This window comes from Marmota monax, unplaced genomic scaffold (assembly GCF_021218885.2).
Source record: "Marmota monax isolate L192 unplaced genomic scaffold, Marmota_monax_Labrador192_F-V1.1 WCK01_AAM20220418_F8-fsc00026, whole genome shotgun sequence".
In the NCBI taxonomy this organism is placed as follows: domain Eukaryota; kingdom Metazoa; phylum Chordata; class Mammalia; order Rodentia; family Sciuridae; genus Marmota; species Marmota monax.
In genome coordinates, this window is record NW_026693108.1 from 1,016,450 (window position 1) to 1,042,519 (window position 26,070).

A 26,070-nucleotide genomic window follows, 5' to 3' on the forward strand; every position below is an offset into this window, starting at 1 on the left:
GTCCAGAGAGGACGAGCCAGACACAGGCTGGCAGACACTGCTGGAGGCGGGGAGTTCAGTCCCATCACAGGTGGGTGCCCACACCCCAAGCGCCAGCCCCAAGTTCCTCCTGAGCCAACACAGAGAGCCGTCACAGGAGCAGGGCACGAAAACCAAGTGACTGCCTCCTTCCTAAAGGCGAGTCACCCAGAGGAGCTGGCGACGTCTCAGGCAGCGTGTCCCACACGCGTGGGCTTGAAAAGGCTTGACTCCAACCCTTCCCAGCACACAGTGTGCCAGCACCGAGCACGTGCCAGTGATGACGAGCCCGGGCCCCGAGTCAGCGCCGACCCACCGGACACCAACACGGTGACAGCCACTGTCAGCTGGCAGCGCCACTCCTGGGACACGCCTGCCACCTGTGGGAATCCCAACCTGGGAGGACTTGGCCGGAGCCAGCACAGGGCCTCAGCCCCTGTCACAGCTGAGCCCGTGCAGAGGGCACCACAGCAGGCAGAGGCCGCCTTCCCCGTCACGCAGCGCCCTCCCAGGTGGGCTGGGATAACAGGGCCAAAGGCCATCCTGGGGGCAGGAATGAGAGGAAGCAGAGTGAGGAGGCCACAAGACGAGGGTGGACAGGAAGTGCCCAAAGCAAACTTGAGAAATGGCCTGCAGAAGAAGGGAAAGAACCCACAGAGCCGGCCCAGCAGGGAGCGGCCACCCTGAAGACAGCACCACCGGGGGCAGAGGACACCCAGAGGGTGGGCCAGGCCTCCAGGTGGACAGAGGAGGAGCCGCGAGGCCCTCTTAGCTGTATGCGCCCTGGACCTCCACGGCTTGATGACAGAGCACCCTGGTCCCCCACCCTGCTGTCAGCTGCTCTGGCCCAGGCCGCTGTGTGCCCACATGTGGGTGGCTCTGCACTTTGCATTGGTGACTTATAGTCCAAGCTCAAGCAGTGTTCCTAAAGGATGCGGCAGAGCCTGAGTCGACCCTCCACCCAGACAGGAGCAGTGTCACTCTGCAGGCTTGGGCTGCGCCCCCACCTGCCCTGCATTCTATAAGATGAGGCATTCAGCCACATGCCCATCTGCCAGGCCCAGCGGGGACACAGCAGGGGGGGATGCCCACTGGGTACCCCCAGAGGAGGGCCAGGCTCACAGATGGCCCCCCCAGGATCCTGCCGCAGCACCAGAGGTGCAGCCTGTGCTCCATCCTGACCCTGACGTGGCAGAGCACCAGTGATGAGCGCTGGCAGACCATACGGTCTCTGCTCAGCTCCTGCTGGAGCCACTGCACGGGGCCCAGGACCCACGGCCACGGGCTCAACGGTGGCGGACACAAGCACATCCCATGGACACACACAGCCCCACACCTGCATCAGGGCTGATGGCCACTTGCTGGCGCGGGCTCCCTGGGGTGTGGACTCTGGGTTCTGAAGGACGCAGGACCTGCAGTGTGGCTGCAGGGGGAACAAAGGCCCCTGCACCTTAGAAGAGGAGGGAGCTAGTGGCCTCTCCTCAGAGCTGGTGGTGTGAGAGGACAGTGCAGGGGCAGGGAGCCTCGCAGGCCAGCAGAGAGGGGAACTCACCAGCAGGCCAGCCCTTGCCCCTCCCTCTCCCCGCTGCTGTCCCTGGAGGTCAGGGCTCACCGGACCCTAGTCACATGCCACCCGTTCCCTCGCCTGCTCACAGCAGCACACCCCTCTGCCCACAAGCACCAGGGAGAGGACCTGGCTTCCCGGTCACCACCAGACCCCACTGCACGATGCTGGGCATGCAGGAAGCATCAGCAAGGCTCCCTGGGCCCTGGCCTCTGCGGGGCACAGCGGGCTGCGGGAAGTGGCAGGCAGGGGTGTGCCATGGGGCAGCCTGAGAGTGCGCCGTTCTCCCCAGAAACCTCAGGACAAGAGCTCCAGGTTCAGGGAGCTGAGGGAGCTGCAGCCGGTGGGGGACAGCACCTCCCTCGCTGGGTGGGCGGGGCTTCGGCCAGACCCGGCTTGGGGCGGAGGTGCCCCAGCTGAGACTCACCTGCATTTGGAATTCTCGGCAGGACAGGAGAATGTGAAGGACACTGCCGTAGCTCTTCATGCTGCCACTACACTGAATAATCTTTTGGCTACACTGAGGTTGACCTCCTGTCTCCAGTGTGGCTGCCAGGGCTTCTGGAGCCTGTGTGCCCACGGAGCCTGAGGGGGCTCTGCCACACAGGAAAGGCCCACGGCCCGCATGTCATGCCAGGGCTGCCGTGGAGGCTGCCAGACTCTCAGGGCTCACAGCTGGGCTCCTCTGGACTCTCTTGGAGGGACCAGCTCACCGTAGTCACGTGCCCCTCCCCACTGGGTGGTCAACCTTGAAACACATGGGGGCCCTGGAGAAGGCCTCCTTGCCTCAGCTGGGTCTCTGTGGGGACATGTCATAGCCCATGTCCCCTCACTTCCTGAGGGATGCTCCCAAGCTCCCACAACCTCCCTGAACACGCACCTGCCCTGTCTGTCCCTACAGATCTGGGACTCCAGCCTTCAGTACAGATGAGGGCAGGGAGAGGCAATGTCCCCGAGATGGTCTGTCCATGCACAGGGAGGAGGGACCCACCTCCAGACAGAGTTCTGTCCCCAAATGTTCTGCCTGGGACACCACCAGAGCCTCTGCTGACCCCAGCCAGTACTGTGGCTATTCTGATCAGCACCTCTGCTGGACGCTGCCCTGCAGCCTGGACACTGCCCTGCCAGAGGGAGATGTGAATAAGAGGGTCTCATACATGCCACTGAGATGGCCTCGAGATGAGAGTTCCTCCTGCCTCTACAGAGATGGAAGACACAGCCATCTCCACTCACTTCCCCTCCTGGGCAGTGGACATGGCAGAACTGTAGCAGAGTGCCCCTGAACCCACATTCACAAACAATACTGCCCGCAGCACTCCTCTTGGGGACCAACACTAGAGGCCAGCCCACCAGAGGCCAGCCCACCAGGATGAAGGTCCTCTGCACAGCAGCTCAGCTCTGTGGCAGAGGGCTGCTGCCCTCCACTTATCAACATCTGTGCAGTGTCTGAGCTCAGAGCCTCAGTCTGGCCGCCCCAGCGACCTCGGTTCCCACAGCAGGCTGGCATCTGGCGGCTCCAGGAGGACTGGGGTCCTTCTGGAACGACCCTGGTTTGGGGATGAGCGGGCCTGGGCTTCCCGAAGTCAGTGACACCCCGAAAACACATGTCTCTTCCTGTACCTAAAGCTCTTAAGAACTCGGATGGTCCTCGTCCCTAGGGGCCCCTAGGAGTCCATAAAGTCCCCGCCACTGGAGGAGCAGCAACGGGTGTGCCCAGGTCTGTTTCAGTCAGGGGTGCCAGCACAGGAAGACAGAAAGCACCCTCATGAAGGGGGGCTCTTACACTCCCTGCTCCCCAGGAGCAAGGACACGGCCACCAGGCAGGCACAGAGGGGCACCTGGTGCGCAGAGCAGGGACGAGCCAGGTGAAAGCCTTCACCACAGCCTCCAGGAAGGAATGGCGGGCAGGTGGGCAGGCGGGTGCTGGCCTGGCTGCTCTGGGTCATTTCAGCAGAAGCACAGGCTGTTCCCAGGCATCTGGTACTGGCCCTAGTGGTTAGGGTAGGGTCACAGGACCCCACGGTGAGGGCACAGGAAAGACTCAGGCCAGCTGGTCACTATCTAGGAATCTGCTAACCCTGGGAGGACAGCCCTGAGCAACATCCACCATGACCAAACATCAGAGATGGGGAGAAAGTGTGGACGTCTAGCTGTGTCCCTCGGAAGACAGCGCCTGCAAACACCAGCTAAGCAGGACACCCCCAGCAGAGCCAGCCTTGGCCCAGGAGCGGGCAGAGAGCAGGTCTCGGGGAAGCCACTATCTCAGCCATGGCCTGGGCCACACTGCCCCTCGGCTGCCAGCCCTGCCAGCTCCACCACGCTGCGGGCACTGTAAACAGGCACGCTCGGCTTTGATGCCTCAGGTCCTACCACCTTGAGTTGAATTATTCCACGGAATTTGTCCTTGCGTAGAGCTGGGCCTAAAGGCCAGATGGAATTTTACTGGCAAAGACACAGGAATTGAGGTAAGAATGACCGACCACTCCAGCCATCTGGGCTTGTGCAACACCCTAAAGGTCTCACGGGAAGCCGCCCTGATCCTCAGAAAAGAAACTCCTGGGCAGCGCCTGGGGTTAGCCGCAGCTGGCTCTGGACCCCTGGACAGACCGAGAACTGAAGAGCCAGCTCTTGAGCCCCTGCGGGCAGCTCCTGGGCATGCCTCCCCTCATGGAGGCTCAGCTCCTCACCACTCTTTTCCAGAGGGGGCCTCCCACACCAAGGCCAGTCTCAGAAGCTGCCCTTTGACTCCAATGGCCACTTCCTGATTTCAGCCCATGCATGAGGACCATGCACAGAGGTCAGCATCCCACAGGCACTTCTGGACCTCACTATGCAAAGAGCTCCAGCTGGGCATGACCAGCTGCCAACACCAGGAGGTTCTGCACCTGCTGCCCCTGAAGTGTGCACTTTAGAAATCCAGAGACAAGAGGGGGAGGAGGAAGGGAAGGAGGGGGGGGGAAGGAGGAGGATGGGGAGGGGGAGGAGGGGAGGGGGAGGAGGGAGGGAGGAGGAGGGAGGGGAGGGGAAGGAGGGGGAGGGAGGGGAGGGAGGGGGAGCAGGGGGAGGGGAGGGGAAGGGGAGGGGGAAAGGGGCGGGGTGGGGAGCACATGTGGAAATATTTTCACAGCTGGAGGAAAACTCCAGAGGGCAGGGTGCATCACCACTGCTAACCAATTCTGTAAATTTAAAAACAGGAAAAGGACAAGGCTTCAGGGCCTCCCACGTGGTCATATTCTAGGTTGATATCCTTTTTTAATGGAGAAAACCTCCTAGCAGGCCGTGATAGCTGCCCTGCCTTCCCATCCACGTTGACAAAAGTTGGCTCTGAAGAGCCACACAGGCTGCAGCCCCAACATCCCAGTCCCCTGCCCGGCTTGCAGCCCGCCTGGAGGACCTGAGAGCTGCTGCCCTGTGCATTGGGTCTGCGCAACCTGAGCTGTGAGCACCCCACGCTGCACCCTGGTCCCTGAGCTGTGAGCACCCCACACTGCACCCTGGTCCCTGAGCTGTGATCACCCACACTGCACCCTCAGCCCTGAGCTGTGAGCACCCCACACTGCACCCTGGTCCCTGAGCTGTGAGCACCCGCACTGCACCCTCAGCCCTGAGCTGTGAGCACCCCACGCTACACCCTGGTCCCTGAGCTGTGAGCACCCCACACTGCACCCTGGTCCCTGAGCTGTGAGCACCCCACACTGCACCCTGGTCCCTGAGCTGTGAGCACCCGCACTGCACCCTCAGCCCTGAGCTGTGAGCACCCCACACTGCACCCTGGTCCCTGAGCTGTGAGCACCCGCACTGCACCCTCAGCCCTGAGCTGTGAGCACCCCACACTGCACCTGGTCCCTGAGCTGTGAGCACCCGCACTGCACCTCAGCCCTGAGCTGTGAGCACCCACACTGCACCCTGGTCCCTGAGCTGTGAGCACCCACACTGCACCCTCAGCCCTGAGCTGTGAGCACCCCACACTGCACCCTGGTCCCTGAGCTGTGAGCACCCGCACTGCACCCTCAGCCCTGAGCTGTGAGCACCCCACGCTACACCCTGGTCCCTGAGCTGTGAGCACCCCACACTGCACCCTGGTCCCTGAGCTGTGAGCACCCCACACTGCACCCTGGTCCCTGAGCTGTGAGCACCCGCACTGCACCCTCAGCCCTGAGCTGTGAGCACCCCACGCTACACCCTGGTCCCTGAGCTGTGAGCACCCCATGCTGCACCCTGGTCCCTGAGCTGTGAACACCCCGCGCTGCACCCTGGTCCCTGAGCTGTGAGCACCCCACGCTGCACCCTGGTCCCTGAGCTGTGAGCACCCGCACTGCACCCTCAGCCCTGAGCTGTGAGCACCCCACGCTACACCCTGGTCCCTGAGCTGTGAGCACCCCACGATGCAGCCTGGTCCCTGATCTGTGAGCACCTACGCTGCACCCTGGTCCCTGAGCTGTGAACACCCACGATGCACCCTGGTCCCTGAGCTGTGAGCACCCCACGCTGCACCCTGGTCCCTTATCTGTGAACACCCACGATGCACCCTGGTCCCTGAGCTGTGAGCACCCACGATGCAGCCTGGTCCCTGAGCTGTGAGCACCCCACGATGCAGCCTGGTCCCTGAGCTGTGAACACCCCGCGCTGCACCCTGGTCCCTGAGCTGTGAGCACCTGTGCTGCACCCTGGTCCCAGAGCTGTGAGCATCTGCGCTGCATCCTGCTCCCTACACTCTCATAAGCGTCCTGCAGTGCACAGACCTCCCATAGCAGGGCCACCAGCAGCACACATGCAGCAAAGGCCACAAGGAGGTAACAACACAGACAGGTCATCGTCTTGATCCCTGCTGGGCCCTCCAAGGGGTGATCACACCATTCCTTACACAGTCCCTGAGATGCTGGCTCCTGGTTTTCTGCATTTACAGATGGTGCTGAGGAAGACCCTCTTCCCTGACTCATGTCTCCAGGCTGCACCTGCATCGGACCCTGTGGTCCTAACTGCGGCGTGGCGAGTCACAGGCCACCCATGTCCAAAGAAGAGGCCCTCGCTGTGGTTCTCCTCAGCCCTTTGCCTTCATGGCCAACAGCACCCGTACGGCTCACCCTCATGGCGACCAGGTGCCCTCGTGGCCCTTTCTACAGGGTTCCTTTCTCTCACAGCTTTATAGGTGATGGGCACCAGGAATTCACACCAGGTCTGGCACAGGTGCCAGGCATTGGAGCTAGCCGCTCTCAGCCCCGTGTGACACGGCAGTGGGCCACCAGCCTTTCTGAACACAATTCTAAAGGGAACGTTACCCAGCAGGGCCTCCAACTTCTGGTTCCCAGGGCATAGGGATTCGATGGCTGACTGTCCGGTGAGGTGACCAGCCCAAGCCCCCTAACTTGGTAAGTACAGAAAGCCAGCACTAGCAAGCTGAAGAGGCTGGTCAAAAGTGGGGTCCAGGAAGCCTGGGGTTCAGGTCCTGTCCAGCCCCAGTCAGAACTGCAGAGTGGTCGGATGCTGCTCCAAGGAGAGCTGGAATCAAGCTCCCAGGAGTCTGTGGATGAGTCGGGAACTCCTGGAAGTGGGTCTTCATGGCCTAACCAGGTGGAAACGCCTGAGAGCAGGGTCCTCCTGCTCCACCTCCCACCCTGTGGCCCCTGTGGCGGGGGCAGGTGTGGGGCCAGCCTGCAGCCCTGCCCTGGGGATGCCCTCGGCTGTCTGTCTGATGAGTGGCAGGCAGGCAGAGTGCGTGGGGGGCTCGCCCTAGGCCAGCACAAGAATGACCAAAAGACCGTGGAACGAACAAATCAAAACTTACTTGTTCAAAATTAGCTCTCTTCCTCTCCAGGCCACAAAGTTCTAATCTCAGGTGGATTTTATCAGGTTTCAGCTAAAGCCATGAATACTGATTGGCAGCAGAGGGGGCAGCCCCACCCACAACCGCAGTCCAGCAGGCTGAGTGGGTGCAGGGAGGCCCGGGCTCTGAGCAGGGGAGGACGGTGCCACTCGTGTGCATGTCCGCGGCCTGTGAACTGGCTGAAAGGAAAGCTGGGCAGGTGTGTTTAAGTCGAGATACAATCTTTTTCAAAGGAACATATCAAGGACAATGGTCCTTAATGACCTAAACTTAAGGATCCGACTGTGAAATTACAGGAGTCCCATTTGCTCAGGTTTCTATCTGGGATGCGAAAAATCTTTTTCACTTAAGTCACCCAAAACTCCTCCTCCCTGGCCCTGGCCCTGATGTCCTTCCCACCTCACTGCTCCTGGGATTCCTCGTGGCCATGCAGAAGGCCCACAGCAAGGAGGACAGCCAGGTAAGCCCCCGGGCCTCGGCCTTGGCTGGGCCGTGCCCCAGGAGCTCTAGGTGGCTGGGCGGACAGAGCAGAGCTGCCCCAGCTCCCAGGGCAGAGTCTCCAGCTCTGACTAGCATGGCGGGAGACGCCGGCTCCTCTCCAGAGCCCAGCAAGGGAGGATGGTGGGAACCCACACAGCACATGGACCTGACATGGATTCGCCTTCTGATGTGCACTTTAGATTTAAGAGAAAAGCGACTCTCCGACAAAGGCGCAGCTCGTCACCCCAGTCCTTGAGCAGTGACTTAGGCAAGCGTCTTTTAAACTGACCGGCTACTTCACAGAAATCCGCCATCCAGAATCAACTCCCTTCTGTTTGGAAAAAGAAATGACGGCATTCCACTAAGAAGGGTTAGAAGTCTGCCCAACACCCACTGCAGACCTCCCAGACGATCCCAGGAACACCTTCAACAGCAAAAAAAAAAATAAAATAAAGCAAGTCTCTCTCCGGTTTTTGCCTCAATAAGTGAAAGGAAACTTGCTGAGCTATTTAGGATGATGGGGAATTTTACTGGTGTGAGTTCAGTGAACTCTTAATATAAACTGAAAGGCAGAGTCATGGCTGGAGGGATCTCTACGTCACAGACCAGGCCACAAGCAGGTACATCTGCGTGGGGTAAAGGACCAACCTCTGGGACACTGTCACCCCAATGGTGACAATCGAGAGTCTAATCATGGGGCAGGGGAAGCAGGCAGGACTGCTCCCAGGTGAGAACCTCTGCTTCAGAGCAAGGCCCTGAGTTCAAATCCCAGCACCTGGACAGGAAGATGGCTCCCTGGGCTGCAGCTGGGGTCTCCTCGCCAGGAACCACTGCCTGCCCGCCCTTGCCCTCTGTTCCCGGCACTGGCCCTGCAGGTTGGCCTAGACAGCATCCCAGCCCCCGAAGCACGGGGGTCTCTCCGGATCATCACCTGGTTCTTTCACAAACCCCAAGGCCAGAAGCACGTAGGGTCACAGGGCGGAAGGTGCTGAGAGCGCCAGAGGGCGCTGCACTCAGTGAAACGCTCCAGTCCTAGCAGCCTGGGAGGCTGAGGCAGGGGGATCTCAAGGGTGGAGCCAGCCTGGGTAACTGAGTGAGACCCTATCCAAAACCACATTTTTACAGGGCTGTGAATATAGTCCAGAGGCGGAACGCTTGCCCGGCCTCTGTGAGGACAGGCACCAGAGGTGGCAGAGCTGTGCAGCAGCTGGGCCAGCTGACGGCCACTGCTGGGCCCTGGGCCCCAGGGAGCTCGAGTGCCTGGGCCGCCCAGCCCCAGCCCATCAGCAGGAGTCGGGTCAGCTCCTGCGAGCAACCCCAGCACCTCCACGGCAACTGTCCCGAGCCCCTGGTCAGTCCTGGGGGCAGCCTGTCAGCAAAGCACCACCCCATCCGTCTGCCAGTGAGGAAACCGAGGCAGCGGGGGGGGGGGGGCCTGCCAGGTCGTGGTCCAGACTCAGCTCTGTCCCAACTGAGAAATGGGTACGTGGCAGGGCCCTGGTGTGTGCCCCACGGACAGGTGACACCGTCCCTAATGTACAGGTGATGCCATCCTGATGCAGACATGACAGTCCCCCATGACACAGATGGGGACAGTGTTTGTGCCCCATTTACAGGTGTCACCATCCCGGGGAGACAGATGGGGACACTGCAGGCCATGATGTGTCACCCAGGTAGATCAGTACTGGGAGTTAGGAACTGGTCACCTTGTTTGTTCTTTGAAAATGAAAATGTCCTGTGTCTGTTCCCCGTTGCGGGGGACACAAGGACAGAAACACCCGACTCTGTGTGATCGTGGTTCTTCCAGGGCCAGACGTCCCCTCCCGCTGCGGCTGTGCGGGTGATGCTCAGGGACCCCAACTCCCTGACCCCACAAGTGTGCACCATTTCAAACAACTTCAGGAGCTCTGTGTCTTTTCTTGAATAAACAGTAGGCATTTAGGGTGTCATGTGGTACACAGCAGGAGCTCACGCGGTGTGGAATAACTCCACATGAAGCTGATTTCTGAACCTGATCATTTCCTAAGCAGCGCAACCAGCAGGTGACGCTGTGTTGAACTGCTAGCTGCCAAGGCACCGGAACTGCAGCTTCATGTTTAATATCCATCTTCCCATTAAAGACACCTCGTTCTCATTTTTGCCCTATGTCTTGAAAATTATGTCCTGGAGCTTGAAAAGACGGGGCCACCGTCGATGAGTGTCCTCACCTGCCACCTGGTCCACGTGGAGGCTACTCAGGGAGAAACTGGTCTCGAACGGCACTGACCGGGGGATGTCCTCCTGCCCCTAGGAGGTCCTCCTCCTCTTCCCTGCAGTCCTGTCCTCAACCGGGAAAGCCAAGTCCCCTCTCGCCCTCACCACTGGACATCCTGGAATATGGCCATCATGCTGCTGTGCTGCAGGCCACCCAGCAATGCTGAGCTGAACCAGGAAGTGCATTTGCCTCTGTGACGTGCACCCCGGGGTCGTGGTGCACGCAGGAGCCAAGTGCTCTAGCAGGTGAGGCTGAGGCTCAGGAGAGGGCTCCACCTGCACCCAGAGGGCAGGTGCCCGGGAACATGCTTCTCACTCTGGGCCACCACTGGCTCACCTGAGGCTGTCCACTTCCTCAGCCAGAAGTGGGGCAAATGACCAGTCGCACCTGCTCAGGAGGCCACTCGACAGAGTAGGCAGGGTGTTCTCCCTTGAGCAAGGATGGCCAGGGAGCAGACAAGCAGGCCACAGGGGCAGCCTCTGAGGAAGGAGAGTGACCCTGAGCCCGCGTGGCCACACGCCCTCCGTGTCACCTCAGAGAAAAGTCACTCTCAGAGTGGATCTCCCAGGACCCAGCAGAGCAGCACGTTCCCAGGCGGGTACACCACAGAGCTCCAGAACCCACAGCAAGGTCTTCAGGCTTGCCCGGATGAGAGTGGCCACTCAGGACATCTGCCCAGGCAGGGTCACCCTATGGGCAAGGCCATGCAAGTGTGCAGACTCACGCCGGGGCCTGGTGGGCGGAGGATCCCGAGCCCACGCACTACTTCCCTGCTCAGGTGCTGATCAGCTCTGGCCTGGGTTTTGCAAAGGCATTCCTAACATTAGCGTGTCGGAGACTCCATGTTCTCGCTCATGGTTACTAGTGCTCAACACGTCACACATGGAAACACCCAATGCACACAGTGCTCCGCTAGCAAGAGAAAGACCCAGACCTATGCACAAAGCCATTGGAGAAAGGTGCACATGGACCTGCACACGAAGAGGCCCTGCTGCCTTCACTGAAGGGTGGGGCGGAGGGCCTGGGCAAGAGGGGGACAGAGGGCAAGGGAGACCCCTAGACTCCCTCACCACCACCCAGGAGCCAGCTGTGGGGCCTGGGCTGCAGGCCCACAAGGGTCTTCCCACCTGCTGGCTCAGTCCAATGCTGTCCTGCATGTGCCACTGCTGGCCCCATGGTGACCTGAGGGGCTGCAGCCGGCACCTGTCTCACCACCTACTATTGCCTGGTGCCCCCATGGCACTGGGCCAGGCAGGGGGCCTCTGTTCACCCACGGGCAGGACCTACATGGCTGGGCAGAGCGGCCGCTCCGTCCACATCATGAGTGAAGAAGCCAGGAGACAGACGAGGACCCGGGAACCCTGTGAGCCTCGGGCACTGCCCTCATCAACGACAACGCACCTCACAGTGTGACATGATCATACAAAACGCTTTTCTGGATTTTTTTCCTGTCATGCCCTGTTGAACTGAAGACCAGTAAACAGGCAATGGCAATTTCAGGAGTGTCACAGAACTGGCCGACCCACAGGCCAACCTGATGCCCTGGGAACTGCACACCCCGGGTGTGGCCTTCCACTGCCAGCCACAGGGCACGCTGCGCGTGGGAGGTCTCACAACAGAGACAGGCACCCCACACACCCAGCCAGACCGGACGCCCCAGCAAGGAGGGCAGCTGCACTGGCAGGGCTCAGAGAGGGACCTGCCGACATCCCTTCCAAGGAGACAACGTGTGCGTGAGGGGGGGGGGGGTGTGCCTTGAATCCCCCAGAAAGGAAGGACAGCCTGAGGTCACAGTTGCCACGGGGAAGCAGGCAGTGGGCAGGCGTGCACCTGTGTCCACCAGAGGTCATACGGGGATAAGGACTCTGGCCACATAAGAACTTCCTGGCTCCTGCACACCTGTGTGCGTACTCCAACTTCAAAAGACATGGGGAACTGGGGAAATATTTGCAGTGTGCTTATTGTTTAAAGAAATAATTCATCATAAAGAGACCTCTCACAATCCAGGAGAAAAAATGAACAGCACGTGGGTAAGTGCGAAGGCACATTCACAGGCTGCTCACAGAAGAAACACCGACCTGACAGTAAGACCCCACAAGCCTCGTGATCAAAGGAACGCTCAGTCACAACAGCCAGGCACCATCCGCCCCAGGGAACCAGAGAACAGGGTCTGACCACAGGGGGCTGGGTGAGGGGCTGGGTGAGGAAGGAGGGCGCCCCTGGTGGTGGGCACGGCTCTGCAGAGAGCAGGGCGGCCTGGGCACGCCCCCCCCCCCCCCAGAGCAGGCCACATCCAGGAGGGGTTGGGGGCACAGCCTGGTTCTCCTTCATCTGGGCAAGGAGGGGCACGTTTAGAGAAGGCAACAAGGGGTCCTGCCTGAGACAGTGGGCTTCGCCACACGGCCCAGCTCCACCCTCCCGCCAGCCTCACCTGCCCGTCTCAGCTGAAAGAGGGTCCTGCATCCTACCCAAAGGAAACCTGCTGCTCCAACCCCAGTCGTCACAGTGGCCGGAAACAGAAAACGTCACCAGGGTGCAACCCGCGCCCTGCAGGCCCTGCCAGCCCCGACTCCTGCCTCCCCGCCCACCAGTGCCCGCCAAGTGCACCCAGGGGTCTCAGCACTCCGCCGCTGCGGCTTTTCAAGAACGCTTTCCAGCCTGGGACCAATGCTGGGTATTTACAGGAGCACTGACTCAGGACAAAGTCGTGCGAGAGTGAGACAGTCAAAGGCAAAATAAGTTTCCCAAGGCAGCAGGGGGCAGGCAGAAGTCGAAGGTGGGGACCAGGAGGAAAACCCCACCTCCCCCACCTGGGGGAGCCCCACAGGTGGGACAGGCCTTCGTGCCGTGCCGGAGGACAGCGTCTGGTGGCATCAGCACTCAGGGAGGCAGGCCAGCTGGGCCTGTGCCGCCAGCATTGGCTAACCTGCCACCCACTCACCTGCCACGTCCACGAGGTCACCCTCCACCCCCAGGAGGGCAGGAGGGCTGTCTGCAGGAGGTCCTGGTGTCATGTGATCTAAAGGCTCCTCCGGGCTGCCCACTCTCTGACCTAAGGATGGACCCACCAGCAGCACGCCCCGTCTGATAACAGGGTGCGAGACGCTTTTTATGCTACGTCCGAAGCTGGCAGCGCATGGCACAGTTGCTATCTGGATTAGCAAAAGCAGCACAGACACACCTGTATTTGCAACATTTTAAAATCACGTTTGTATTTACGATCACCTGGCCAAACACACAGGTTCACTTCATGATCATCAAAATCAAGGGCCATGAACAGCCATCTTGGCTCAGGAGTCCCATAATGTCTTTGAGCTTCTGCCATAAATACTGTAGACATCTACCTCCTCTCTTTGATTCTTTCCTTTCTTCAAGCACATGCTTTTTTTAATTTATAAAAAGCTACAAAGAAGCTATCAAATATGCACATAATGCACTAAGAAAAAGCATCATTTATTTGAAAAAGTGCCCCCAGATCTCCTTTGCCTTTGCCTTTGCAGTTTCTGTGCATTTCTGGCCTGAGCCCCAGTGCCCACTGCTGGGTAGAAGCAGATTGATGCTCTTGCCTCAGGGGCCATGAGGGCAGCTGCTGGGCCACAGGCTCCGAGGGCCCTCAGGGCCAGCTTTTCTCCTAGCCCTATCTGGGCACTGCAGGACGTGCAGAAGTCCCTCCCCCGGCTCCCTCAGCAGGCTCCCTGAGGGTCTGTCCACACTTCATCAGCAAATAAGTCACCTCGAGTCCATCCCTGCTCCAGCTGACCCTGACCACCTCCTCCCAACTCCACCTGTCTGCATCTCTCCAACCACCTGAGCGGCAGCCTCATCTCCTTCCACAGCCAGGTTCTCCCGCCCCTCTCCAGCCTCCAAGCACCCGGGAATCTCGGGCACCGAAGCATCACTCATGTGCTGCCTGTGAACTGCTTCTGGGTCAGCGTTAACTCTGCTGCCCAGCAACACCACCTGGGAAGCATTTGAAAGAAAACAACAAGAAATTGTTTAAAAAAACAGGCTAAGGCTTGAACAGACGTTTCTACAAAGGCATGAACATGCTCAACGAGACATGAAGAGCTGCTCCTATTGCTAATGACAGGACCACAAAGACCTCACCTTGGGAAGGCTGCAATCAGAAAACCAGAGAACCCCAGACAGCAAGGAGGTGGAGCAGGGAAGCCAGCAGGGTGGGCCCTGGAAGTGGGGCATCCAGAGGCAGGTGCCCCCACAACACCGAGACATGGCTGGAGGGCCACGCCGATGCAGGCCACAGCCCTGGTGCCCACCACGAGAGGGGGGGCAGCACACCAGGCCACACAGGCCAGCACAGGCCACATCAACACAGAAAGGCATGCACCAAGAGAGTGCACGCAGGCCAGGCCACCAGAGCAGTCGGGGCTGCAGGAGAAGGGGCCACAGGATGGAGGACAGAGGGCTGGCGCTCCTGCTCAATTCTGCAAGGAAGATGCTGTGGAATCGCGCACAGCGATGGGAAATACTTACTCTACCGACTGCACCTGGAAGTGATTAGGATGGTAACTCTGTCATGTATGCTTTTTTATTCAATATTTTGAAAAATTGTTTAAAATGAAGCAATAGCACAGCCTGGGCCCTGCACGTTAGATCTTCCGGCCTGGTGGAGGGGCGTACATAGGCACTGATTTTTTAAGCGCTCATGTGATTCTAATGTAGAGCTCTGCCTAGAAATGGCTACAGACTGTAAACCTTCAAACATCTCCTAAGGTAGGGGATACAAACCTCTTGTGCATCACTCTGTCCTCGGCACCCAGGGTATGCAGTAAGTGCTCAGTAATTATTAAACATTCCTATTACTGTCAACTGAATGAAAGCATGAATGATTATTCTGGGAGTAATGACACTCTATAAATACATTTTAAAATGCTGGGCCAAAATCACAGTTGAATTCTATTTTTACTTCCACTGCTCATTTGTCCCAAAGCTAGTAAGTCTTTCAGCTGCCCAACTCCCGGCTGGTAAGGCAGCCACAGTAACTGTGCCACCAACTGGTCCCCGTGCGCCAGGCCCTGCTGTCAGGCTCACAGGGTCATTCCACTTCCGCTATGTGACAGGGCTGCTCCCACTACCTCCCCCTCATGGGGGAAGCTGGGAAAGCTGGGGGGCGCTCAAAGTGCAGTGGGTGGGGTGGAGGGGTAGGCGGGACCAGCACTGGTGGGCGGGGCAGACGGGTGGGTGGGGCCAACAGGGGTGGAGCTGGGAGGGATGCGTATTTGCGAGGAGCCAGCGCTGCACCAAGTGGTTTTGCTCTTTCCCTTTCCTCTGGGTCACGAACCTGCGAACCTGCGGAGCACAGGCCGGTTATGGGAGGGGAGGCTGCTGAGCTCCACGGGTAACTGGCTTGATCAGTAGACTCACAGGAATCACCCAGTAAGACTCAGTAGGACTCAAGTCAAGCCATTCCTCGTTCCCCTTTTCTCCTTTTGGTCCTCTGAGTCAGGAGGACTCCACACCCCACAGACTACTAAATCAGACTCACCTGCCACCAACCTGCACTTAAATCAGACTCACCTGCCACCAACCTGCACTAAAATCAGACTCACCTGCCACCAACCTGCACCCGTGGCGCTGGCACTTAGGCAGCAGGTCATTGCCTCAAGAGAGGACTGGCCATGCCAGGCCTCCCAGGGGAGCCCTTCAGAGACCCCTGCACCCTCTGGCCCTACTGTGCCTGTCACACAGGGGTGGCTGAGCCTTCAGACACACCCTGTGCCACCTTCTGCCTGTGGTGTCAGACTCCAGCGCTAGCCCACTGGACAAGCGCTATCACACTGTCCCTGCGCATGTGTTTCCACAGCGCTGGGATGCGGCCAGGGCCATGCATGTGCTAGAGGTGCTCACCGGGGAGGTCCACCACCCTGAACTTAAACCCTCTCTCCAGCCTGACACCACGGTTCGTGGGGCTTCCAGGGTCCAGCTGCTTACCCCACACCACCCCTTCCCAGCACTCTGCAGGAAGGGAATGTAACAGGGGTTCACTTGATGCTTGGACTAATCCCTGTGGCTTTGAAGCTTACATGTTTTTTTTTCTTTTTTGCTAAACTTCTCCTCCCTGATCTTTTCCCTAACCACCTCCTTCCTGATGTCCCTGATCTTCTTTTCCCTGATCTTCTCTGATATTCTCCTCCCTAAACTTCTCCTTCCTGATCTCTCCTCCCTAATCTCATTTTCTCTAAATCACTTCTACAAAAGCCCCCTGTTCCTGCAGATGGGCAGGATCACAGACTTTGGGACAGGAGTCCCCTGTGTTTCTCCTTTGGTAGCAAAAGCAATAAACCTTCTTTTTCCTTTTTCCCAAGATCTTATCTTTGTTATTGCATTGGTGTCCAAGACAAGGAGCCAGCTTTCGGTTACAGGAATGACTGAACAGAAGAGCCTGGGATGCACAAATACACCTGCTGAACACACCAAAGGCAGACACTGCCCTGCAGGTCCACGGCGGTCCTCAGACCTGGGCCCCCACTCAAGAGAATGCAGCCCCTGAGCACAGGGAGCAGGTCGGTCCTGCCCCGAGCTCAGGCTTTAGGGAGCGCGACAGGAGCAGCTGAGGCAGGGTCATTCAGGAAGACATCAGGCAGCGCCCACAGCCAGGACCCTGGCTAGGGAAGCAGTTCACCCTTCTTAAATGAGCAGAGCCACCTGGGCTCCAGAGCTGCTCCCGAGCACCAACAGTGGCATCTGTGCATGCCATGCAACCACAGGAGGCACCAAGGGACAGGAGCTGGCAGCCCCAGTGCAAGACAGTGAGCTCCCAGGAAGCATGCCTTGCCTACTGGGTGCACCACCCTTCTCCCTGGCAGTCTGCTGTGGAGCCTGGGGCACCCGTCGACCTTTTGAAAATGTGTGCTGTGATGGACATAGAACCCTGGGCCTAGAGCACACCAGGGAAGGGCCCTGCGACTGGGCTACACCTTCCCCTCCTTATCATCTTAAAGCGCCTTCCAAGAGGGATTAAATGCCACATCATGTGACAGATAAGATGCTTTTATCCTGGCCTAGTAGCCATTTCTATAGAGGGCAAGAAACAACTCAGGAAAAATTTGCATTTAGTTAGTTTTTACGTCACTGAAGCTGAAACTTAACCCACAAACCTGCATTTCCATGGGAAAGAGGAAACGCAACAGTCTGCCTTTTTGATAATGGAGACTAGGGCAGCACCTTCGGCTGATGGCTAAGGGCACAGTTCTCAGCACTGTACATGGGTAACTCACTGAGTTCCCTAGCTGTGGACTATGCAGCTACACAATCATCGTCCTCATGTCCATTTGCAAATCAGAACATGGGCCAGAGAGGCTAAGCAGCCTGCCCCAGGCCACACAGCTAGCAGAGGGCAGAGCCGAGCTCTCTGTCACAGCTGGGCCATGCTGGCTCATCCCTGGGGCACAGTGCTGGTTTGGGATAGCATCACTACCCCAGCGGCTCCCAGTTCATCTCAAGCCACAAGATCACCATGGCTGCCACTTTCCCGTCCTGCTGGATTCTGCATCCAACTCAGCTGAAATAACCCGACCTACTTACCCAAGGGTATGGGCAGGTAATGAGGCCACTACTCCACGGCCACCATCACAGGAGCTGACCGCTCTGGGCTTGGAGAGCCATCGTAAGACTCCTCCAACAGCCCCATCACTTCCCACTACCTCAAAATGAGGTGCGATTTTTAAATCTGTCAACATGACTTAGTGGTTACAAAAGATTCTACTGGATAAACAAGCCCCAGAGTCCCTGCCCCCTGTGAAGTGTCACCACGAGGCATGGCAGTCTATGCACGGGCTCAGGTGGCTCTGAATGAGGGCCATGCTGAGGTCAGCATCCTGCAGACCACAGAGCTGCCCTCCCTCCAGCTTCTGCTGCCTGAGAAGAGTTCTAGGAATCAACGAAGTGATTCTGTTGTTACACTCCCAAAGCACCCATGGGGTTCAAATAACCCTCTGCTCTCAGTATCTACTGTCATTCTGAGAACGCTGGGATCCACTCAGGGACACTGTCAGAGTCCCACAGCACACACCAGGAACCTGTAGGTACAATCACTCCGCATGAGCCCCGAGTCAGAAGCTGGGAAACGCTGGAACCATCCCAGGAGGTCTCACAATTTCTCCTCCCACTGCTGAAATGCAGGGGTGGGTGCTCAGCCTCGTCCAGGAGACGGCCGCAGGGGGGGTCTGCTTTGAGTGCTGGTAAACGGGAAACAGCCAACGCAAACAGTCGCTGCCTTTCCAATGCAGAACTTCCCCAAGCCGGCACTGCACGCTGTTGAAACCCCAGGTACACAGTCTAGCAATTGTGAATTGTGCTGCTATGAACATCGATGTAGCAGTATCCCTGTAGTACGCTCTTTTAAGGTCTTCAGGGAAAAGTCCAAGAAGGGCAATAGCTGGGTCAAATGGTGGTTCCATTCCCAGCTTTCCCAGGAGTCTCCATACTGTTTTCCAGATTGGCCGCACCAGTTTGCAGTCCCACCAGCAATGTACAAGAGTACCCTTTTCCCCACATCCTCTCCAGCACTTGTTGTTGTTTGACTTCATAATGGCTGCCAATCTTACTGGAGTGAGATGGTATCTTAGGGTGGTTTTGATTTGCATTTCTCTGACTGCTAGAGATGGTGAGCATTTTTTCATGTACTTGTTGATTGATTGTATGTCCTCCTCTGAGAAGTGTCTGTTCAGGTCTTTGGCCCATTTGTTGATTGGGTTATTTGTTTTCTTATTGTTTAATTTTTTGAGTTCTTTGTATACTCTGGATATTAGGGCTCTATCTGAAGTGTGAGGAGTAAAAATTTGTTCCCATGATGTAGGCTCCCTATTTACCTCTTTTATTGTTTCTCTTGCTGAGAGAAAACTTTTCAGTTTAAGTAAGTCCCATTTGTTGATTTTTGTTATCAACTTTTGTGCTATGGGTGTCCTATTAAGGAATTTGGAGCCCGACCCTACAATATGTAGATCGGAGCCAACTTTTTCTTCTATCAGACGCAGAGTCTCTGATTTGATATCTAGCTCCTTGATCCACTTTGAGTTAACTTTTGTGCATGGCGAGAGGAGGGGATTCAGTTTCATTTTGTTGCATATGGATTTCCAGTTTTCCCAGCACCATTTGTTGAAGATGCTATCCTCCCTCCATTGCATGCTTTTAGCTCCTTTATCAAATATAAGATAGTTGTAGCTTTGTGGATTAGTCTCTGTGTCCTCTATTCTGTACCATTGGTCCACCCTCCTGTTTTGGTACCAGTACCATGCTGTTTTTGTTACGATGCCCTTCAATAGATGAATGGATAAAAAAAATGTGGCATTTATACACCATGGAGTATTACGCAGCACTAAAATATGACAAAATCATAGAATTTGCAGGGAAATGGATGGCACTAGAGCAGATTATGCTTAGTGAAGCTAGCCAATCCCTAAAAAACAAATACCAAATGTCTTCTTTGATATAATGAGAGCAACTAAGAACAGAGCAGGGAGGAAGAGCAGGAAGAAAAGATTAACATTAAACAGATACATGAGGTGGGATGGAAAGGGAGAGAAAAGGGAAATTGCATGGTAATGGAGGGAGACCCTCATTGTTATACAAAATTACATATAAGAGGTTGTGAGGGGAATGGGAAAATAAACAAGGAGAGATATGAATTACAGTGGATGGGGTAGAGAGAGAAGATGGGAGGGGAGGGAGGGGGGATGGTAGAGGATAGGAAAGGTAGCAGAATACAACAGTTACTAATAGGGCATTATGTAAAAATGTGGATGTGTAACCGATGTGATTCTGCAATCTGTATTTGGGGTAAAATTGGGAGTTCATAACCAACTTGAATCTAATGTATGAAATATGATATGTGAAGAGCTTTATAATGTTTTGAACAACCAATAAAAAAAAATTAAAAAAAAAAAAAAAAAAAAAAAGAAACCCCAGGTACACTGCTCCAGCTGGCCTGCCCTGCGCGGAGGAGTGGGACAACCCTCTGCGGGCCGGAGCATCCTTGAGGAGCCCAGTGCTGGAGGGCTGAGGCCTGTTCAAGCAACTGCTTGACCAACCGTCAGGCTGCACCTCCAGAGGAGCCCTGTGCTCTCTCCTTCCCCTGTGAAGTCACCCAGCACTTCTTGTGTTTTCTCTGAGTGTCAGCTCTGCTCAACCCTCAGTCACCATGGAGAGTGCATTCACACTCCTCATTTTACAGACGAGGAACCTAAGGAAAATAACTTGCCAAGGGCCAAGTGTTTGCTAAGTGATCCAGTCCAATTCCAACCGGGCAGCTGGGCTGGGCTCTGGGTCAGACCCTGTGTGCACATCGCTCTATACATGGTGCCTTGCTACCTGGGACCACACCTACGTGGCCCCCAGTGCAAGGGGCACTGCCCTGACCTGGGCCTGCTCACCAAGGCGCAGGGCCAACGCACACTGTTAATACCACCCTGTGGGTCCCTGTGCTGTGCCCAGGTGGGTCAGAGGATGGCAAGCCCCAGCCATCAGCCTCGTGCAGCCGTCCTCACCGAGCTGCTGCAATGCCTGCTTCCAGACGTTCCGAGAAACCAGCTGGCTTCAGGGGAGACCTCAATGTGCATCTCTGAACCATCAGCAGAACCTCAGCATGTGGAATTTAAATTTCTCAGTGTTTTATAATTAATTATCCCATGAATGAAAAAGTTTTCCACCCCAAACAAAGGTATGGAGTATCTTTTATTAGACCCGAATGGATATTTCCTTTTTTACTTTAACTGCAAAACAACAAGAAGCTAAATCCACCCCAGATGTCTGCCAACAGTTCTCTCTTCTTTGAAGCCCTTCTCTATGCCACACTTAGTTGCGTGAGCTGCTTGGCTCCTCCTGGAGAAGGAAGGGCTGACCTCCTGATCACCAGTCCTCTCCTTTCAACGCCCTGGACAGAAGCAGTGCTCCTGCCACACAGTTCCGCATTCCGGAGACTGAGCCACTGGGGCTGCTTCCCAGGGCGCCCCATGCACCCCACAGAGCACCTGACCAGGCTCCCCACCTACCTATGGAGCCAAGATGGACCAAGGGCAGGACACAGGTGGTTTTTATATCACAAACAAACAAGTATCGGGCTGGGGCTGGGGCTCAGTGGTAGAGCGCTTGCCCAGCATGTGTGAGGCACTGGTTCAATTCTCAGCACCGCATATAAATCAATAAATTAAAGCTCCATTGACAAAAATATATTTTTAAAAAACCACCATGTGTCACTGCACAAGAGGCAAATTCATACCTGCATCCACTTTGAATGCTGTTAAGTTTATGTAAAGGCAGGTACTGAAGAGAAGCATGAAGCACTGCTGGGTTTTTAAGTCCACATTCTAACCGCATTCACCACACTTGTGAATTAAAGTACTTTTAGTCCAAAATGGCCAGTGTGGCTATCCAACCAGCCTGAGTCTGGCCTGTGTCCGGCAGCCGTGGTTCCCTGGCCTGGCACCTAGAACCCAGCAGACTGCTCGTTCAGCCTGCAGATTGGAAGCACAGGATCCTGGCCATCTCATTCTCATGTGGAATCAAAGCCCATCTCCAGAGGTGTGAGTAGACAGTGGTCACCACACCAGGGATGCAGGGGCAGGGCTCCGGAGAGATACAGAGCCACAGTGGGTCAAGAGGAAGGAGCCCTGGGCCCCACCATGCAGCAGGGTGACCAGTTAACCGTCCAGTACTGTGTGTTTCAAAGTAGCTGGAAGGGACTAGAATGTTCTCACTGCAGAGACGCAATCCATGCTCATGGTGGTGTATATGCTAATGGCCTCGCTGTGATCAGTATACAAGGTGAACAAGTATCCAAATAGCATGCTGTGCCCAAACCTCAGTATAATCATGTCTCAAAAGTAAACTTTCTAAGAACCCGAAACACCAAGTGCTGAGAGCCATAGCTAAGTAGGTACGACACATGGCAATTTCCTTGTCATCCTACCCCATGTTGCTTAGAGGAAGGACTCTCCATTATGGACCCAGGTCATTTGCAGTGACTTTGCATGAAAGGTGACCTTGCTCAAGGACCAGGGTGGATCAGGGTTTAGGGCGGATGGGGGTTTAGGGAGGTTCCAGGTTTAAGGTGATTCCTGCTGGGAATAGGGCGTATCCTGCTGCCTCAGGCACCTTGAGTTCCCTTTGAGTTCTCGCGGGATTCAGAGAGTATTTGGGATTCAGAGCCTGGTGGAGAGTGTGGATTTTGCCCAGAACGTGCGTGTAGAGTGCCGGTGACAGTTCGGGAATAAAGAGTTGCTGTTTGAATCTACAAGGCTGTGAGTGGCTCGTGATTTTGTGCCCAGCCAGACTGCGGCAACCAAGCAGAAATCAGGATAAGAAATTTCACTGTCTCCACCCTCTGGTTCCTAAAGTTCCTTGAAATGAGCCTCCTCAGTCCAGTGAGTTTCTGGACAGACTGCTAGGGGCTAACCAGGTGCTCCTGGCAGGCCGGCCCTCTCACCACCCACTGCCCGCCTGGTCCAGCACTGCCAAGCTGGGCGGCATCGGCCAGCATGCACACACCACACTGACCCACCCTCAGAGGGAGCTCATTCAGCAAACAAATGCATTTGAAGCTGAAAAGTTGTCAGCTAAACTCAGAAGCCCCCACTGTCCTGTGCTGGGCTTCCTGAACACCATGTGGACACACTCTCTGTGTGAGGGAATTTCCTGGACTTCCAGCAGCACATAAGTTGGACTCGAGGGCAGAAGCTCAGTGGTGTCCGGCTGACGGAGGGCCTCCCCGTGGAATACAGAACAGCTAGCGTGGCCTGTGAAGGGACGAAAGGCAGAGCGCGCAGGAAACGGATCCTAGCACCCAGCCGCCAGCCAGGGGTTTCTGAGACCTGGATGAACAGCAGAGAATCATACAGACATGAACATGAAAAGACACACTGCAGACGGACACGGCTGATGGAAATGCGCTTTCCTAAAGCTGGCTCCGCTTGCACAAACCATGCATCTCAGAAAGGACAGAGGCCGTCCTCCCGGGGAGGACCCTCACTCAGAAGCCTCCAGTGGGATCAGAGACCAGAAGAACGTCCCAGACTTCTTCCATGAGCCACTCGACTGCCACTGTGCTAGTTCCTCATGAGGAACGGCCTGCCCATGACCAGCAGGGACACACGCTTGACACAGACACAGGTGAGAAACGCATGACCTCGCCCCGCCAATCCCAGTGCGGTAACTAGGAATAGTGTTTCGGTCCTCCGAAGCGTGCACCACGGCCAGCCGAGGAGTGTGTTACTGCCAAATCACCGCTATGTGCTAATTAAAGGGCACTGGGGTCCCCAGGTAGCTTCAATCATATTCATCACCGAGTTTGCAAAGGTCCCCAAGTCAGCAGTGTCCCAGGTTTTCCAAGAGGTAAGGGGCAGTGCTGCTGCTTCCTCAAGCCTACCGTGGGACATGCACCTGCTGGCCTCCTGGTAGCCGGACACCCCCAGCTGAAGACAGCAGTTGCTAAGCAACAGAGCGCCTGTTCACCCCTCCAGCAGGGAGGCAGGAGGAAGTCAGCCTGGCTGGGGGTCCTCAGCAGGCAGCCTCCTAGGAGCCCACGGTCACTGGGATGAAGCTGTGAGCCGTGAAGAGTCGTGGAGATGGCGTCCAACAACAACCAGGCCGCTGGTCACAGGAAGCCATGCCCAGCAGGGACAGAGGGTCACCCGTAGACCACGGTCACCTACTGACATGCTGCAGAGTCCTGTGGAAAAGGAAGCCTCCACTCTGTGTCCATCACAGAACGTCCGCTCCAGGGCCAGTGTGTGGAGAGGCCCCCCCAGCCTTACCAGCTCTGCAGGGTGTGTACGACTGGGGGCAGGCTGGGCCAGGCGGGAGGGGGACTCTGCTGTGTTCCTGTTTACTGAGTTTGGTTGTGTGTCTGTCCACTCACTAAACCCTGTCCATCAATACACTGACAGAAAGACGCACATGGAGCCCAAGGGAAATCATGGGGCAGTGTCTCGCTGGAAGCTGCACGCTCACCATCGGTGTGGACAGCTGACCCGAAGGGCCCAAGGGCACAGTCCCATGGCCCCCAGTGCCAGGCCCCATGGCCACACCTGTCCCCCAGACAGTCATGAGCTGATGCGTAAGCAGGGTGTGGCTCACGTGTGTCCCTTACCTCTTGTCTGTGGCCGTTTTCCTGCCACAGTGGCAGAGCTCAGACGCTGCACAGACTACGGGGCCCCTAATCTGCAAACACCCTGCCCTTCCAGAATAGGTTTGTAGCCCTGGTCGGGGGCACAGGGGACTTGTCCTTTGCTCCCCAGGAAGGCCTTGCTGGCGGCCTACGGACTGAAGGGCGACTCACTCACTCAGTTGCTTCCACAAGGAAGAGAGGGACGCTCTGATTCCCTGGCTAGGCTAGGAGTGTGGCAGTCTCCCCGTGGCCCAGTTCTGCTCTGGAAACAGATCAAGGCCAGCAGGCATTTCAATCTGGTATCAGGTGAACTGTCCACGGGCCAGCAGTCCCCAAGCAACCCAGTAGATCCTGAGGTGGAGGTGACAGCCTGCAGACCTGGGACTCACAGAGCTCGCTGGTGGGATGACTGAGCCCACTCCCTAACAGGAGCCAACTCAGCTGGGGGATGGGCAGTGAGGCCCTGGGCAGGGAGGGACAGGAAATCTGCAATTCTGCTGTGGGTGCCTGATCATTTCATGTGCAAAGAATAAAAGTGAGGCTCTGTGTCTGTATCATTCATCACATTTTTTGGAAAGTACCTGATTCTCCCACTAGATTTTAATTCTGGCAAGAAGAGACCAATTCTTATTTTTGTTTTCTGTATTCCCAGCAACTCGCATAATATCTAATCTCCAGAGGATGCTCGGTAATTACTGGTTGGATAAAGCAAGTAAGCACAGTAGTTAAACTTGCTAAAAATAGAACAGCAAGTTATCAGTAGGAACAGGTCAGATTTTACCCATGCCTATAACACCAAGTTATTTTAAGGAAGCCAAAGAACATATGCAAGAGTTTTAAAGCTGTATATTAAACAAAAAATTTGCAATGTCCCAAAAGTTTTCTACAAGATCTTCCTATGAGCCAGGTCCTGAGGAAGATTCCTCTAGAATTGAGAATTTAGGCCAGGCATGATGGTGCATGCCTGTAATCCCAGCAGCTTGGGAGGCTGAGGCAGGAGGATCTAGAGTCCAAAGCCAGCCTTAGCAACAGCAAGGTGCTAAGCAACTCAAGGAGACCATCTCTAAATAAAACACACATCAGGCCTGGGAATGTGGCTCAGTGGTAGAGTACCCCTGAGTTCAAACCCCAGTACTCCCCCCAAAAATTGAAAATTTAGGACATACAGTGGTTAGGGGTTGCATTTTTTAATTCTACTTAATATTTTCTTCATAGTATGAACTGTTTTAGTTTTTTTTTTTTTTTTTTTTGTAGAGGAACACAATACCTTTATTTTATTTTTTTATTTTTATGTGGTGCTAAGGATCGGACCCTGTGCCTTACATGTGCACCGCAAGTGCTCTGCCACTGAGCCATAATCCCAGGCTTCCTTTAGTTCTGAGCTGACAGATGAAGACATTCAGTAATTTCAACACTCCTGGCCAATCCTCTGCACCTCTTAGAAGAGAAGCGGACCCCCTACCAGTTTGCAGAGCCAGGGAGGTGGTTCCTTCCTCTGCCTGCAGAGCAAAGGCAGCACGACGCAGCTAGCCACCAGGAAGGACACGTGTGCACACGACTGAGGGCCAAGAGCCCCGGCAGCGGGCAGGCAATGACCACTCTGCACCCACTCACTGGGGGGTCTGGGATCTGCTGGGAAAAGCTCTGAGAACTGTCATTGCCCCAGACCTGTCCCCTCCCACAGTGCCCACCCCTCTCTGTAGAAGAGGATGACCCAGCCACACCCTGCAGACAGCACCCCTCAGCTCCTCCCCTGCAGCAGATGGTGACCCTCTGCTAGGTAAGCACTAATCAGTGCCCAGGAAAGC

General features: G+C 56.1%; 1 protein-coding gene across 7 annotated transcripts in view; it reads right to left on the reverse strand.

The window, feature by feature from the left end:
• The window catches only part of Atp11a (ATPase phospholipid transporting 11A), a 112,916-nt gene that overhangs the window by 65,585 nt on the left and 21,261 nt on the right, over positions 1-26,070 (reverse strand). Inside the window, exon 1 of one of the 7 annotated variants that reach the window (XM_046454953.2) lies at positions 2,010-2,486. The exons of the other annotated variants lie outside the window; for them this stretch is intronic. Coding sequence (XP_046310909.1) covers positions 2,010-2,069 — 60 coding nt within the window. The 5' untranslated portion in view covers positions 2,070-2,486. Of the gene's footprint in view, positions 1-2,009; positions 2,487-26,070 lie in introns of those variants that run through there. 7 annotated transcript variants of the gene reach the window in all.